General features: G+C 46.3%; 1 protein-coding gene across 1 annotated transcript in view; it reads left to right on the top strand.

Annotated features, from left to right (window-relative positions):
* ODAD1 (outer dynein arm docking complex subunit 1) overlaps positions 1-17,993 on the top strand; it is a 113,163-nt gene that overhangs the window by 70,653 nt on the left and 24,517 nt on the right. Inside the window, exons 12-13 of the mRNA XM_066607724.1 lie at positions 3,212-3,375; positions 14,534-14,637. Coding sequence (XP_066463821.1) covers positions 3,212-3,375; positions 14,534-14,637 — 268 coding nt within the window. The remainder of the gene's footprint in view (positions 1-3,211; positions 3,376-14,533; positions 14,638-17,993) is intronic.

The raw sequence follows: 17,993 nt of genomic DNA, 5'->3' as shown, positions 1-17,993 counted from the left end.
GTTGCATACACTCCAACATAAAACCAATAAAAAAACAGAATGTCACACACACAAAAAAAAGTGCCCTCACATAGCTATATGGTCGGAAAAATAAAAAACACTTATGGTGCTCAGAATATGACAGCAAAGAATAATATTTTAAAAGATATTTTATTTTTTAAAATTAGTACAGCAAAAAAACTGAATCATTTTGGTATTGTCAGAATTGTATTGACCCATGGAATAAGTTGTCATGTTATTTCTGCTGCAGTGTGTACGCCATAGGAACAGGACCTCCTCAAAGATGTCTCATTTGTGTATTTTTATCATTTCACTCCACTTAGGAATTCTTAAAAAATTTTCAGCATATTATATGATACATTAAATAGTACCTTTAAAAAAACTCATCCCGCAAAAAACAAGCCTTTAGAGAGCTACATCCACAGAAAAATAAGAGTTTTGATTTCTTGAAAGTGGGGAGGAGCAAACATGAATGAAAACGCAAAAAAATGGCCCCATCATAAAGGGGTCAGGATAAGAACTAAATGAGTCTTAAACCAGAGATGGTCAATACCGTCCCCCCAGCTGCACCTCAGTTTGAGAAGCACTGCTCTGAAGTATCATAAATAGAGATGAGCGAGCATACTCGCTAAGGACAATTACTCAAGCGAGCATTGTCCTTAGCGAGTACCTGCCCGCTCGGAAGAAAAGATTTGGGTGCCTTCGGGGGGCGGGGAGCGGCGGGGAAGAGCAGGGGGGAACGGAGGGGAGATATCTCTCCTCCCCGCTCCCCCCTGCTCACTCCCGCAACTCACCGCTTACCCCCGCCGGCACCCGAATCTTTTCTTCAGAGCGGGCAGGTACTTGCTAAGGACAATGCTCGCTCGAGTAATTGTCCTTAGCGAGTATGCTCGCTCATCTCTAATGATAAACCCCATATGTTTTATGTATAAGTAAACTCCTTGTCACTTAAAGCTAATTTAGTTGTTTGAGACAGATAGTTAATTAATTATATTTCCTGATAGTCACATCAATACATTTATCAGACGTCTGGTAGGAACAGATGTACTATTAGCATTCCAAATACATAGCAAACAAAATCTGGTCACCCATATTGTTAAGTTAAACAATAGCCTGGTTCATTAGGAGCGTAAAAAGCTTTACTTCCAACTGTATACACTCCAAGTGAAAACCGTGGTGACCAATTTACAGTCCAATTAATGTGGGCTTTGATAACAGCTTGTAAAGGAGACACGCGGCTGATAAATAGGGCTCTAAACAAAATTAATTTCTACCTCTACAAATTACTTTGCTGCACCATACATTCATTTTTCCTAACTAATTCACTGCTGGAGTGATCTTGAAAGGGCCTTGATGCACTCTTGATGAGAATGTTTATATAAAGGTTTATTGGAAAACCATGGGCTATAATGAAGTTGACAAAGTGAAGCCAAGAGCTCTCCAACATAAATAACTCTGTAAGAGCCTTTGGAACACAGAAGACACTCACGTGGCCATACTTATGATATATAAAATGTAGTTCCATCTCTCAAAGTAAAAAAGTCAAAATCTTCCACTGCTATAAGAAAGTTGAAGTCTTGTTAGATCCATATTGCATTATATGTTGACCCAAGGTCTTTGCATTTTATGACTCGCATAGATGGTTGAATATAATTGCTTTGATGTATTTAAAGCTTATTTAGGGATGTGTTCTCATATTGTTAATGGCTAGAATTGTTTTAAATCTTTGAATATTACCAGGACAGAGAGTCTTTTTTTTACCATAGGGATGACTGGTCTGTGCATGACACCATCTCGGCTGCTGATGGAGTCATGAAACGCTTAGAACCTTTATATCTCAGTATGGCAACCCCTCGGTTAATAATGTAGGGGCACAAAGTTGAGCAAAAGCTGCATTTTTAAATATTGTTTTCAGGTCACATGTTCATAACGCCCATAAACTTCTTTCATCTCCATCATGTACCACCTTATGCATTAAGGGTGTTTTCCCCTATCCAAAGGATAGAGGAAAAATATCTGATCAATGAGGGTCCAACTGCTGGGATCCCTAGCAATCCCAAGACTGACACACCCAAATGCCCCCAGTGAATGGCGTGGCAGTGTTCATACTTAACTGCGGCTTAGTTTGCTTTTATAGGAGGGAGAAGGATTGCCAAATGTATCGATCTCTACCGTCCCCATAGAAGTAAATGGAGCAGCAGTCAAACATACACACTGCCGCTCTTTTTACATGGGGCATTTGGGTATGTAGTTCTCGAGATCGCAGGGGATGGACAGTGGTTGGATACCCAGCAATCAAACATTTATTCCTTCTCCAAAACCACATACAGAACAAGTTCTGATGCATGATGTATTCTTATACCTTTTATCAAAGCCAGCAGTAACTTTTTAACACTTTCTGCTACAGTAGCTCTTCTGTAGAATCAGGTCAGACAGGCTGGTCTTCACTCCCCACGTTCATCAATTTGCTTAGGTGCCCATGACTCTATTGTTGATTCACCAGTTATCCATCCTTGGATCACTTTCAGTAGGTACTACTACCTGTACTGCATACCAGGAACACCCCAGAAGGCCTGCCATTATGGAGATGCTGTGACCCCACCATCTAGCCATCACAAATTGGCCCTTGTTAAACTCGTTAAGATCCTTATACTTGCCCATTTTTTCTGCTTCCAATACAATTAAAACAGTTTTCCAGCTGTTAAAAATTGATGACCTTTTACCTTTAAATGTCTTTAATGGTAAAACCCATTAAAGTTTCATTAGTTTTCCTTGGACAGAAAATCCAACATGCTGCATTGAATATGGTAAGCTGTTGCAGAGCTATTCTTTCCTGGAATGATTGCTTCTTGGGGAGAATATCCTCAATATACAGTATGTTGTCACACAGAGCACCTTATGGCAGCTCTGCGGTATAGAGCTGCAGAAAACTGTGGCACTTATTTACATAGACATAAATGTTTATAGTATACAGTGACCTTTACATTAAACTCTATGCTTACTACGTATATATGTTTACTGCCTGCTAAATCATATATTCTAATGTCTGAGCTGAGGTCATGTTTATTTCAATATCGTAGTGGTATCCTTCCTTTCCATAGCACTCTCCATATTGGTTTTATTCATACCCCCCTGATACCTGCATGCATTTACGTGTAAATAACTAAGCTGGACTTCTACCTTCTAATAATAAATGATGCTTTACCCGTAGGAATTGATTCCCTGTTCAAGAAGATAAATTGTGACCGCTCTGTCCTGGATGAAATGTTGGGCTCTTCATCTAGCATTCGTGAAGCAAACATAATGCAGTACCTTGGCCTCATTGAGCAGAAAACTAACGAGCTTCTGGCCGCTCAGTCCTTCCTTGACTCCAAGGTAGATGCAATAACTTTGTTTCCAGATGTAGGAACATCAACAAGTACAGGGCATGGTTAGAATGGATAATCCGCTATCAAGGGCGATACATGTTTTACAAAATGTACTCTGTCTGATATATTCCCGTGAGAGCAAACCAGCAGCAGACCAACAGTGTGACCATCCTACAAGGATGCAATCTCCATTCTTTTCTAGAAACAATATTAGAGAAGTGGCTTTTTTTTTCTTTCATTTTTTGCCGCGGTTAAAGTCTTCACTGCATTCAATCTGCTTGGATTGCACTCATCTGATTACTTTAGCAAGCGCTTCAGTAGCATGCTTGCCTACACTGATCAGTCATAATTAGAGATGAGCGAGCGTACTCGGAAAAGCACTACTCGCTCGAGTAATTTGCTTTATCCGAGTATCGCTGTGCTCGTCCCTGAAGATTCGGGTGCCGCTGCGGCTGACAGGTGAGTCGCAGCGGGGAGCAGGGGAGAGCGGGCGGGAGAGAGGGAGAGAAAGATCTCCCCTCCGTTCCTCCCCGCTCTCCCCTGCAGCTCCCCGCTCCGTGCCGGCACCCGAATCTTCAGGGACGAGCACAGCGATACTCGGATAAAGCAAATTACTCGAGCGAGTAGTGCTTTTCCGAGTACGCTCACTCATCTCTAGTCATAATGTTAAAACCACCACTCTAACATTGTGTAGGTCCATCTCATACCACCAAAGCAGCTATGGTCTGGAAGCCATTCACTCCGCAAGACCTTTGAAGGTTTGATATTTGGCACCAAAATATTTAGTAGCTGATCATTTAAAAAGGTGTATTGTTTTACGAAAAATGTATTCTGAATGCAGTAAAGCAACAAATAGACATATACTCCCGCGTCACTGCTCGGTCCTCCACTATTCGGTTTGTTTATAGGCTGGAGGCGTGCCCAGTTCACGGGCTCTGTTATTGGCTGCAACACCTGTAACGTCCCGTAAATAGGCTGGGGAAGCCTGTAAACGTGATGTTAGAGGAAGGTCCTGTAGTGGTAATGTGGAACACAGCAGGAGCGGAGAGAGGTGAGTATATGCCAATTTGTTATTTTACTACATGCTCAATTGGATTGGGATCTAGGGAATTTGGAGGAAAACTCAACACCTTGAACTCTTTGCAAGAATTGTTGAGGAATGCTTTGGGGAACATGACAGTGTGGCAGGGCACGTTATCCTGCTGGAATAGACCACTGCCTTTAGGAAATAGAGTTGCCATGAAGGAATGTATTTGGTCTTCTACAATGTTTAGCTAGATGGTACATATCAAAGAACATTTATATGAATGCTAGGATTCAAGGTTTCCTAGCAGAACATTGCTTAAAACATCACACTGCCTCTGCTGCTTGCTTTCTTCCCTACTGCCATCTTTTCCCCAAGTAAGCGATGCACACGCATCTGACCATCCATATGGTGGGAAAAAAAACATGACTCATCCGACCAGGACACCTTCCATTCCTCTATGGTCCAGCTTTGATGTTCATGTGTAAATTGTGGTCAATATGGGCACTCTGAGGAAGGGGTCAATATGGGCACTCTGACCAGTCTATGGCTACAAAGCTGCATATGCAGCAAGGTTTGATGCACTATGTATTCTTACACCCTTTTTATCATAGCGCACTAAGCATCACCATTCCATCACAGCTGGATATAATGCCATCTTTCACTTAACCACTTGGTAATCTGTCAGTTATTCTAAAGCGCATGCTCTAGAGTCACAATGGATTATTCTCATAGGATAAGTGTCTTATAACCTTTTTATCATAGCCATAACTTTTTTTAACAGTAGCTATTCTGTGGGATCAGATCAGACAGTCTAATCTTCACTCCCCACGTGGATCAATGAGCCTTATGTGCCCATGACCCTGTTCCTGATTCACCAGAATCACTTTCAGTAGGTACTACTACTGCATACCGGGAACACCCCAGAAGACCTGCCGTTTTGGAGATGCTGTGACTCCATCATCTAGCCATCACTATTTGGCCCCTGTCAAAGTCACTAAGATCATTATGCTTGCCCATTTTTTCTGCTTCCAACACAATTAAAAGAGTTTTCCAGCTGTTAAAAATGGATGCCTTTCTACAGGATAGTGAATCAATGTGGGGCCCACTGCTGATGAGCTGTTCTCCGTGCCAGCAATCATCCTTTATGCAGCATGAAGCAGTTAGTGCCATATATTGTTCAGTGGCCCGCAGTGGTATTGCAGACTCAGCTCCCATTCACTTCAGTACCACACTGGTACACTGCATAATGTATGGAACTATAAGCTTCCTGCTTTATGCAGGGCTACTGCTGGGGCGGTGGACAACTGATTGGATGGGGTCCCAGGTGGAAGACACCCGCTGATCAGCTATAGGATAGGTCATCAATATTTAACAGCTAAAAAAACCTTGAACTTCAAAAACAGACTTTTTGCTTGCTGCCTAATATATCCCACCTCTTTACAGATGGCATTATCATGAGACAATCAATGTGGTTCACTTCACCAGATAGTGGTTTAATGGCTGATCAGTATAGATTGGTAAAGTCTTGTTAAAGATTACACAACTTGAGTTTGGAAATATGACTTCAGAGAACTCCCTCCCTCCGTAATTGCTTCTGCACTGGGAAGTCAATGAAAGCAACACTTGATCACCACTATTAATCTAATACATTCTTATTAGAGATGAGCGAACACCAAAATGTTCGGGTGTTCGTTATTCGGAACGAACTTCCCGCGATGCTCGAGGGTTCGTTTCGAACAACGAACCCCATTGAAGTCAATGGGCGACCAGAGCATTTTTGTATTTCGCCGATGCTCGCTAAGGTTTTCATGTGTGAAAATCTGGGCAATTCAAGAAAGTGATGGGAATGACACAGAAACGGATAGGGCAGGCGAGGGGCTACATGTTGGGCTGCATCTCAAGTTCACAGGTCCCACTATTAAGCCACAATACCGGCAAGAGTGGGCCCCCCCCCTCCCAACAACTTTTACTTCTGAAAAGCCCTCATTAGCATGGCATACCTTTGCTAAGCACCACACTAGCTACAACAAAGCACAATCACTGCCTGGATGACACTCCGCTGCCACTTCTCCTGGGTTACATGCTGACCAACCTCCCCCCCACAGCGCACACCAAAGTGTCCCTGCGCAGCCTTCAGCTGCCCTCATGCCACACCACCCTCATGTCTATTTAGAAGTGCGTCTGCCATGAGGAGGAACCGCAGGCACACACTGCAGAGGGTTGGCACGGCTAGGCAGCGACCCTCTTTAAAAGTGGCGGGGCGATAGCCCACAATGCTGTACAGAAGCAATGAGAAATAGAATCCTGTGCCACCGCCATCAGGAGCTGCACACGTAGGCATAGCAATGGGGAACCTATGTGCCACACACTATTCATTCTGTCAAGGTGTCTGCATGCCCCAGTTAGACCGGGCTTTTTAATTCATAGACACAGGCAGGTACAACTCCCTATTGTGAAGTCCCTGTGGACCGACAGCATGGGTGGGTGCCAGGAAGCCACCGGCGGTACATAGAAATATCCCATTGCATTGCCCAACCCAGCTGAGGTAGTAATGTCGTGCGTAATACAGGTGGGCTTCGGCCCACACTGCATGCCCCAGTCAGACTGGGGTTCTTTACAAGTGTACAGATGTGTTAAAAACTCCGTGTGCACCTACAGCATGGGTGGCTCCCTGGAACCCACCGGCGGTACACAAAAATATCCCATTGCATTGCCCAACACAGCTGAGGTAGTAATGTCGTGCATAATGCAGGTGGGCATCGGCCCACACTGCATGCCCCAGTCAGACTGGGGTTCTTTAGAAGTGGACACATGTAGGTTAAACTCCCTGTGGACCCACTGCCTGGGTGGGTGCCAGGAAGCCACCGGCGGTACACAGAAATATCCCATTGCATTGCCCAACACAGCTGAGGTAGTAATGTCGTGCGTAATACAGGTGGGCTTCGGCCCACACTGCATGCCCCAGTCAGACTGGGGTTCTTTACAAGTGTACAGATGTGTTAAAAACTCCGTGTGCACCTACAGCATGGGTGGCTCCCTGGAACCCACCGGCGGTACACAAAAATATCCCATTGCATTGCCCAACACAGCTGAGGTAGTAATGTCGTGCATAATGCAGGTGGGCATCGGCCCACACTGCATGCCCCAGTCAGACTGGGGTTCTTTACAAGTGGACACATGTAGGTTAAACTCCCTGTGGACCCACTGCCTGGGTGGGTGCCAGGAAGCCACCGGCGGTACATAGAAATATCCCATTGCATTGCCCAACACAGCTGAGGTAACATCAGCTGTAATGCAGGTGGGCTAAAAATTAATTTGATTACACTGTAGGCGAGGGCCCACAAAAATTGCTGTATCAACAGTACTAATGTACATCCCAAAAATTGGCCATGGTCAGCCAAGAGGGCAGGTGAAACCCATTAATCGCTTTGGTTAATGTGGCTTAAGTGGTAACTAGGCCTGGAGGCAGCCCAGTGTAACGAAAAATTGGTTCAAGTTAAAGTTCCAACGCTTTTAAGCGCATTGAAACTTATAAAAATTGTTCAGAAAAATTATTTGAGTGAGCGTTGTGGCCCTAAGAAAAATTGCCCGTTCAGCGTGATTACGTGAGGTTTCAGGAGGAGGAGCAGGAGGAGGAGGAGGAATATTAGACACAGATTGATGAAGCAGAAATGTCCCCGTTTTGGATGGTGAGAGAGAACGTAGCTTCCATCCGCGGGTGCAGCCTACGTATTGCTTACGTATCGCTGCTGTCCGCTGGTGGAGAACAGAAGTCTGGCGAAATCCAGCCTTTGTTCATCTTGATGAGTGTTAGCCTGTCGGCACTGTCGGTTGACAAGCGGCTACGCTTATCTGTGATGATTCCCCCAGCCGCACTAAACACCCTCTCCGACAAGACGCTAGCCGCAGGACAAGCAAGCACCTCCAGGGCATACAGCGCTAGTTCAGGCCACGTGTCCAGCTTCGACACCCAGTAGTTGTAGGGGGCAGAGGCGTCACCAAGGATGGTCGTGCGATCCGCTACGTACTCCCTCACCATCCTTTTACAGTGCTCCCGCCGACTCAGCCGTGACTGGGGAGCGGTGACACAGTCTTGGTGGGGACCCATAAAGCTGGCCAGGACTGTTGCACTGCCTGGGATGTACATGCTGCTCGATCTACGCACATCCCCTGCTACCTTGCCCTCGGTACTGCGCCTTCTGCCACTAGCGCTGTCGGCTGTGAATTTTACCATCAGCTTGTCCGCAAGGGTCCTGTGGTATAGCAACACTCTCGAACCCCTTTCCTCTTCGGAAATCAGAGTGGGCAGGTTCTCCTTATACCGTGGATCGAGCAGTGTGTACACCCAGTAATCCGTCGTGGCCAGAATGCGTGCAACGCGAGGGTCACGAGAAAGGCATCCTAACATGAAGTCAGCCATGTGTGCCAGGGTACCTGTACGCAACACATGGCTGTCTTCACTAGGAAGATCACTTTCAGGATCCTCCTCCTCCTCCTCCTCCTCCTCCTCCTCAGGCCATACACGCTGAAAGGATGACAGGCAATCAGCCGGTGTACCGTCAGCAGCGGCCCAAGCTGTCTCTTCCCCCTCCTCCTCATCCTCCTCATGCTCCTCCTCCTCCTCCTGTACGCGCTGAGAAATAGACAGGAGGGTGCCCTGACTATCCAGCGGCATACTGTCTTCCCCCGTCCCCGTTTCCGAGCGCAAAGCAGCTGCCTTTATGGTTTGCAGGGAATTTCTCAAGATGCATAGCAGAGGAATGGTGACGCTAATGATTGTAGCATCGCCGCTCACCACCTGGGTAGACTCCTCAAAATTACCAAGGACATGGCAGATGTCTGCCAACCAGGCCCACTCTTCTGAAAGGAATTGAGGAGGCTGACTCCCACTGCGCCGCCCATGTTGGAGTTGGTATTCGACTATAGCTCTCCGTTGTTCATAGAGCCTGGCCAACATGTGGAGCGTAGAGTTCCACCGTGTGGGCACGTCGCACAGCAGTCGGTGCACTGGCAGCTTAAAATGATGTTGCAGGGTGCGCAGGGTGGCAGCGTCCGTGTGGGACTTGCGAAAATGTGCGCAGAGCCGGCGCGCCTTTACGAGCAGGTCTGACAAGCGTGGGTAGCTTTTCAGAAACCGCTGAACCACCAAATTAAAGACGTGGGCCAGGCATGGCACGTGCGTGAGGCTGCCGAGCTGCAGACCCGCCACCAGGTTACGGCCGTTGTCACACATGACCATGCCCGGTTGGAGGCTCAGCGGCGCAAGCCAGCGGTCGGTCTGCTGTGTCAGACCCTGCAGCAGTTCGTGGGCCGTGTGCCTCTTATCGCCTAAGCTGAGTAGTTTCAGCACGGCCTGCTGACGCTTGCCCACCGCTGTGCTGCCACACCGCGCGACACTGACTGCTGGCGACATGCTGCTGCTAACACATCTTGATTGCGAGACAGAGGAGGAGGAGGGTGCTTTAGTGGAGGAAGCATACACCTCCGCAGATACCACCACCGAGCTGGGGCCCGCAATTCTGGGGGTGGGTAGGACATGAGCGGTCCCAGGCTCTGACTCTGTCCCAGCCTCCACTAAATTCACCCAATGTGCCGTCAGGGAGATGTAGTGGCGCTGCCCGCCTGTGCTTGTCCACGTGTCCGTAGTTAAGTGGACCGTGGCAGTAACCGCGTTGGTGAGGGCGCGTACAATGTTGCGGGAGACGTGGTTGTGCAGGGCTGGGACGGCACATCGGGAAAAGTAGTGGCGACTGGGAACTGAGTAGCGCGGGGCCGCCGCCTCCATGATACTTTTGAAGGACTCCGTTTCCACAACCCTATACGGCAGCATCTCAAGGCTGATGAATTTTGCTATGCGGACGGTTAACGTTTGAGCGTGCGGGTGCGTGGCGGCGTACTTGCGCTTGCGCTCCAACAGTTGCGCAAGCGACGGCTAGACGGTGCGCTGAACTACACTGCTGGATGGGGCCGAGGACAGCGGAGGTGAGGGTGTGGGTGCAGGCCAGGAGACGGTAGTGCCTGTGTCCTGAGAGGGGGGTTGCATCTCAGTGGCAGGTTGGGGCACAGGGGGAGAGGCAGGGGTGCAAACCGGAGGCGCTGAACGGCCTTCGTCCCACCTTGCGGGGTGCTTGGCCATCATATGTCTGCGCATGGTGGTGGTGGTGAGGCTGTTGGTGTTGGCTCCCCGGCTGAGCTTTGCGCGACAAAGGTTGCACACCACTGTTCGTCGGTCGTCAGGCGTCTCTGTGAAAAACTGCCAGACCTTAGAGCACCTCGGCCTCTGCAGGGTGGCATGGCGCGAGGGGGCGCTTTGGGAAACACTTGGTGGATTATTCGGTCTGGCCCTGCCTCTACCCCTGGCCACCGCACTGCCTCTTGCAACCTGCCCTGCTGATGCCCTTGACTCCCCCTCTGAAGACCTGTCCTCCTGAGTAAGCGTTGCACACCAGGTGGGGTCAGTCACCTCATCGTCCTGCTGCTCTTCCTCCGAATCCTCTGTGCGCTGCTCCCTCGGACTTACTGCCCTTACTACTACCTCACTGCAAGACAACTGTGTCTGATCGTCATCGTCCTCCTCACCCACAGAAAGTTGTTGAGACAGTTGGCGGAAGTCCCCAGCCTCTTCCCCTGGACCCCGGGAACTTTCGAATGGTTGGGCATCAGTGACGATAAACTCCTCTGGTGGGAGAGGAACCGCTGCTGCCCAATCTAAGCAGGGGCCCAAGAACAGTTCCTGGGAGTGTTCCCGCTCCTGAGCAGGTGTTATTGTAGTGGAGTGAGGAGGCTGGGAGGAAGGAGGAGCAGCAGACAGAGGATTCGGATTGGCAGCAGTGGACGGCGCAGAACTGCGGGTAGACGATAGGTTGCTCGAAGCACTTTCTGCCATCCAGGACAGGACCTGCTAACACTGCTCATTTTCTAATAACCGTCTCCCGCGTGAACCCATTAATTGGGCGATGAATGTGGGGACACCAGAAACGTGCCTCTCTCCTAATCGTGCAGCAGTCGGCTGCGACACACCTGGATCAGGAGCTTGGCCTGTGCCCACACCCTGACTTGGCCCTCCGCGTCCTCGGCCGCGTCCACGTCCTCTAGGCCTACCCCTACCCCTCAGCATGCTGTATTACCAGTGATTTGATTTCACAGGCAGCTAATAAATTGGCGCAAGACTGCAGGCCAAATATAATTTTTTCCCTTTTTTGAAAACGAAAGGCTCCACTGCCTCTAGTGAATGAATAATCTAAGTTTAATAACTGTGCTGTTTTCCTGCTAATGTGTCACAGAACGTGAGGGTAGCAGAGTTATTAACTGTGGCAGAGCAGGTATTTTTTTTCCCAATTAAGGAAAGCAAATGGCGAAGCCAGGAGTAAAACGTAGCTGGGTGCGTATGATTTTTACAGGTTGCACACGCAGCCGACACGTGTCCACCGGCGTTAGGACGGACAGAGGCAGGACAAATAGAATTATTTTCCGTTTTTTTGCACCAAAAGGCAGCACTGCGTATATTCTATGAACATGAGAAGTTTAATAACTGTGCTGTTTTCCTGCTAATGTGTCACAGAACGTGAGGGTAGCAGAGTTATTAACTGTGGCAGAGCAGGTATTTTTTTCCCAATTAAGGAAAGCAAATGGCGAAGCCAGGAGTAAAACGTAGCTGGGTGCGTATGATTTTTACAGGTTGCACACACAGCCGACACGTGTCCACCGGCGTTAGGACGGACAGAGGCAGGACAAATAGAATTATTTTCCGTTTTTTTGCACCAAAAGGCAGCACTGCGTATATTCTATGAACATGAGAAGTTTAATAACTGCTGTTTTCCTGCTAATGTGTCACAGAACGTGAGGGTAGCAGAGTTATTAACTGTGGCAGAGCAGGTATTTTTTTTCCCAATTAAGGAAAGCAAATGGCGAAGCCAGGAGTAAAACGTAGCTGGGTGCGTATGATTTTTACAGGTTGCACACGCAGCCGACACGTGTCCACCGGCGTTAGTACGGACAGAGGCAGGACAAATAGAATTATTTTCCGTTTTTTTGCACCAAAAGGCAGCACTGCGTATATTCTATGAACATGAGAAGTTTAATAACTGTGCTGTTTTCCTGCTAATGTGTCACAGAACGTGAGGGTAGCAGAGTTATTAACTGTGGCAGAGCAGGTATTTTTTTTCCCAATTAAGGAAAGCAAATGGCGAAGCCAGGAGTAAAACGTAGCGGGGTGCGTATGATTTTTACAGGTTGCACACGCAGCCGACACGTGTCCACCGGCGTTAGTACGGACAGAGGCAGGACAAATAGAATTATTTTCCGTTTTTTTGCACCAAAAGGCAGCACTGCGTATATTCTATGAACATGAGAAGTTTAATAACTGTGCTGTTTTCCTGCTAATGTGTCACAGAACGTGAGGGTAGCAGAGTTATTAACTGTGGCAGAGCAGGTATTTTTTTTCCCAATTAAGGAAAGCAAATGGCGAAGCCAGGAGTAAAACGTAGCTGGGTGCGTATGATTTTTACAGGTTGCACACGCAGCCGACACGTGTCCACCGCCCTTAGGACGGACAGAGGCAGGACAAATAGAATTATTTTCACTTGTTTTACAAGCAAAAGGCAGCACTGCGTATATTCAATGAATAATAACTGTATTGTGGCCCTGCCTATACAATTCTTTCCCTGCAGTATCAATGGAGGGTGGAATGCTCTGCAGAGGCGATTTTGAGAAGCAAAAAAAAATGCAGCACAGCTAACAGCAGCCTGGACAGTACTGCACACGGATAAATATGGCCCTAGAAAGGACCGTTGAGGTTCTTGAAGGCTACACTCACTCCTAACACTCTCCCTGCCTATGCAGCACTTCTGTCCCTAATGCCGGGTGCAACGCTCTGCAGAGCCGATTTTGAGAAAAAAAAATGGCACTGCTAACAGCAGCCAACACACAGCTATCAGTGGCCCTAATAAGGACCTTTGGGGGGTCTTGAAGCCTACACTAACTACCAATTCTTTCCCTACAGCAGCTCCGGTACAAACAGCACTGTCCCTCACTAACTCACACGGCATCTGAGCCGAGCCGCGGGAGGGGCCGACTTTTATGTTCGGGTGACACCTGATCTTCCCAGCCACTCACAGCAGGGGGGTGGTATAGGGCTTGAACGTCACAGGGGGAAGTTGTAATGCCTTCCCTGTCTTTCAATTGGCCAAAAAAAGCGCGCTAACGTCTCAGGGAAGGAAGTGAAAGTAACCAGAACACCGCATGGTGTTCGTTACGAATAACGAACATCCCGAACACCCTAATATTCGCACGAATATCAAGCTCGGAAGAACACGTTCGCTCATCTCTAATTCTTATTCATGAAGGATTTTTGTCAGATTCAGAATCATTGTCTCTTCCAAAGTCTATTTGGGTTGAAATGAATTAAATGATTGGATACACATAATTTTTCTACTCTTTAAAAAAACACCAAAAAAAAAAACAGATATCAAACAAGTTGTCTATCTGCTAGCATCCCGTTGCTATAGAATTGCATTATACGAAAAATGGATCTGTCAGGTTGGGATCATGTTGTTCAATGGGACAAAAAAATGAGGCTGTCTCAGCTTGTCTCCTGTTGAAAAATGGATCCTGTTGAAAAATTGTCAAACAGAGACAAATGAACACTTTTACCTATGGCAAAAATCCTCACTGAAAACCTTTGGACCTGTTGACGAATCTGTTCGAAGAAAGAAAGTCAAACAGGCATTTCAAAAAGCATACACAAACATGATATGAACAGGCACATTCTTGCTATATGCAAAATTATATAATCATCATTACAGGCGTTCCACAGGACTTAAATATTGATGTCTTACCCTTAGAATAAGCCATTGATCTTTCATCTGGATGGATCTGATTTACGGGACCCCCACAGATCAGTAAAATAAAGAGGTCCTGCAACTTATGTGGTTCTTGCATATAGGTCTGGTACTTAACTAGTTCCCATTCAAGTATCTGCTGATCTGCAATGGTCTCAGTGGTTGGACTACCCACTAGTTAACTATTCTTGGGCTATCCTAAGGCTAAGCCATTAGTAGTTAAATCCCTTAAATCTACTTTAAACGTTACTGTATAATATATCTACTTATTAGACAGATTGCTTATTTTGCTCTTTCAGAACTATGACAAACCATATGACCCACAAGAAACAGCCCGAGTGCTCCTGGGACAGACGGTTGACCTGCACCCATTAGTCTTTGAGATCCAACCACCAGGCACAGGGTGAGTTCTCTGTCTCAAGCATATATCTAGTCACAAAGTATTTACTTTCAGTCCATCAGTAGGTATAGTGAATATACTGATTCTTCTTGTGGAGACCCAGTTATTGGAAACTTTTTAGGGTAATGCATCTGAAGGAAAAAATAATGAAAAATAGCTCTCCTCTAGATGCAAGATAACTCTCTAGTGCCAATAATGTGGCTACCATGTAAGTCAATGAGACTTCAGAGCTTGGAAACTTAATTCATTAACCAATTAGAACCATATCTTTAAAGGCCAAGGACACCTTTGGGGTATTTTTTTTTTACATAAATACATGTGTTTTGGTCTGAAAATCATTTTTGCCAATAGGATTTCATTCCAAATTTTGCATCGTTTGGCTTCTGCAGCTTCTACATATCATTGCATATAGCAAGCTGCAGAAATCATTGCAAATATGATTTAGCTTTCCTCTGCTCGCTCTCTTCTCCTCTGTGCTCTTAGCTGATTTATGTCCACAGCAAAGTTTAACACTAAAACAGGCTCCACAAGGGTGAGAAAATCGTGCGATTTTCGCCTGCTGCCGTGGTCAGTAAAAAAGCAGAATATGAAACCAATGATTTACAATGGTTTCATTCCCATCTGCGTTGTTTTCACTGTTGAGGGGATAAAAAGTCGTGGCATGCTCTATCTTTCTGTGATGTGCGATTTTTTATCTCCCATGTATTCCTATGGAGGCTTATTTTTATCGCATCGCAATGTTACAAACGTTGCGTTGCGATTTTAATATTACAAAGTCCCATTGACTTATGCAATAAAAAAATCCCACAAATTTGTCGCGCGATTTTATCACGGACGGCAGCGATGCGATGGGAGGTTATTCAATCCAATTAAAAGCAGCGCTGATGCTCACAAATCGCAGTGAATAAAGATGCGATTTTGCCACGATTTTCTTGCAGCAAAATTGCGATCGCCCGTGTGGAGTCAGCCTAAATGTCACTTTTGGCTAATATAATGGTGTACATGGACAGGCTAGATCTGTCACAAAGATTTTGTAGATTTCACGGTATTTCAAAGTTAAAAACGTAGCATACAAAACACGATCCATTTATTTAAGGTACCTTCACACCGAGCGATTGTCACCCATCTTCTCGCTGGAAACAGCAAATTCGGGCGATAAATGTCCTGGGTACTTGTGGTCACCGACATGGCTCTGAGTGAGAAATCAAGTTACTTGGATTTTAGCAAAACTAATGGCCCTTTTAGAAACAAAGATGATCACTCAAAAGATGGCTTTTCAGCGATCATTTTGCATAAACTACTACTTGGCACTAATGTCTATTAGTACCAATTAGCAGCGTGTGAGCCACTGAGGCTGTAATCAGGGAACAGACCACCCGCTGCTCACTGAATACTTTCGCTTTGTTCTGCCAGAGGGGCTGCCAGCTGAGACAATGTAATCAGCTGTATTCAGCGCTCCCCCAGCAGAACACCGCGTGCGGTTCATCTTATCAGCTCTTCTGCTGAAAGATGGATTTCAAGCAGAACTGAATTCCATCGCTCGTCAGAAAACTGAAAGATGGGCACCTTTAGACACAACGATTATTGCTCAAAAGATGGCTTTTGAGCGATAATCGTTGTCTCTAAATGGGCCTTAAAAGATAAGCGACAATCGAGCTATGTAAATGGGAGCTGCTCCGTGTTTGAGTGACTCCTGTTCACTGTGAATGGAGGCAGGTGGGCTGGAACGATCCACAGCCGCTCCCCCTGTATTCACTTGAATGAATATTGCTCCTGTGTAAAACACAGAAGTGATAGTTGGGTGTAAGTCCGTTGGACAGTCGTCACGTGCTTAAACGCCCAACAGTCGACCAATGTAAAGGTACCCCTGGGCGCCGGGATCTCACTTAGCAATTGCGGCAATTTTCCTGTTTTTGGCTAGCAGATAGCCTTCCTGTGTTATACTGGCCTTGCTTTGTCTGTAAAACACTTAGTAGTAGTTTGATCTAACACAGTCCTCCTAGAATTGTTTACTGTGTAAATTAAGCATTCCGCAAAGACAGTAATGACCTAGTACATCTTTATTGGTATGTCAATGTGCTTGACTAGAAATCACTGATCAGCAGCACGCTCCTCACATGCTATGTAGTGTTGTCCATTTCAAAAATAGATGATAGAACTTTCTAAGCAGTATGGAGAACACTCCGTGTACTAGCGTGTGAAAGACTTCATTATCATGTAGCACGTGAAGGGCTGGCAGTAGTGATTTATGAAGCTTAAAAGTTATTGCTGTGTAGACACAACATAATTATAGTTTATGTTTAATCCTCACTCATTTGTGGATCGTAGCCGTCTATGAAATTAATTACATTAATTTTGTACATCGCTGCCTCTGCAAGTAAAAAAATATATTGAGAGTAATTTGCATATGGCTATCACAAATTAGGTATTCCAAAAATCTAATGATATTTTATATTCACGGATTGGTGGAGCTAAATCCAATTGAATTCTTGTACAAAATCTGGGCAACGGCTCACCTCTAGAATTACTTGCAATCAGAGGCGTAACTAGAAGCTTATGGGCCCCGATGCAAAACCTGTAACGGGGCCCCCAACTATAATGCTTTATTCATAGTACTGGGCTCCCTATATGGAGAAGAGAGGCCATATGGGCCCCCCAAGGCTCCTGGGCCTGGGTGTAACCGCATCCCCTGCATCCTCTATAGTTACGCCCCTGCTTGCCATTCTTTTATCCAGTTTGGAATATTTCATGAGACGATGCAGATTATTCCACTGTCAAAATCACCAACAAAACCTGCGTGTCTAAATGTGAATTCTGCCATGCAATTGTCTGAAAAATTAAGCCACTTTCAAATTTGTGGCAAAATCCACATTAGATATACGGATTTTGGTGCGGGTTTTTCCCCATGCTGTAAAATTGTGCAACATCTTACAAAATATTCTGGAGTGTGTGAAAGAACTCTAAGGCCTTGTTAAGACAAGTGTGTTCAGGCGCGCACAAAACTGCGCGTCTATTAGAATAATTGGTTTCCTATGATGTGTTTACATGTCCATGTTTTACAGGCGTGCAAATGCGTGCACCTGCAAAAGATAGGACATGTGTGCACCACATAGGTCTGTGGTGCCTGTCAATATTCCCTACGGTGAGTCCCCTTATCACTGAACACTGTGACAGCATTGTCACAGTGTTCAGTGTTGATGGTACTCCCAGCAGGGAGTAAGAATCCCCTGCCACAGCTGTGGCAGAGGATCGCGATGTTCTGCCATTGCTCTCAATGGGACCGTCACTGCTGTTGGTGGCCCCATTGAAAGCAATGGGATGCCGCCACCCCCGCAGTGATTTTCAGGGAAAGGCTTTAA

Source organism: Eleutherodactylus coqui, chromosome 6 (assembly GCF_035609145.1).
Source record: "Eleutherodactylus coqui strain aEleCoq1 chromosome 6, aEleCoq1.hap1, whole genome shotgun sequence".
NCBI lineage: Eukaryota > Metazoa > Chordata > Amphibia > Anura > Eleutherodactylidae > Eleutherodactylus > Eleutherodactylus coqui.
Note: the sequence above shows the minus strand (reverse complement) of the source record. Positions and strands in the feature narration are given on the sequence as shown.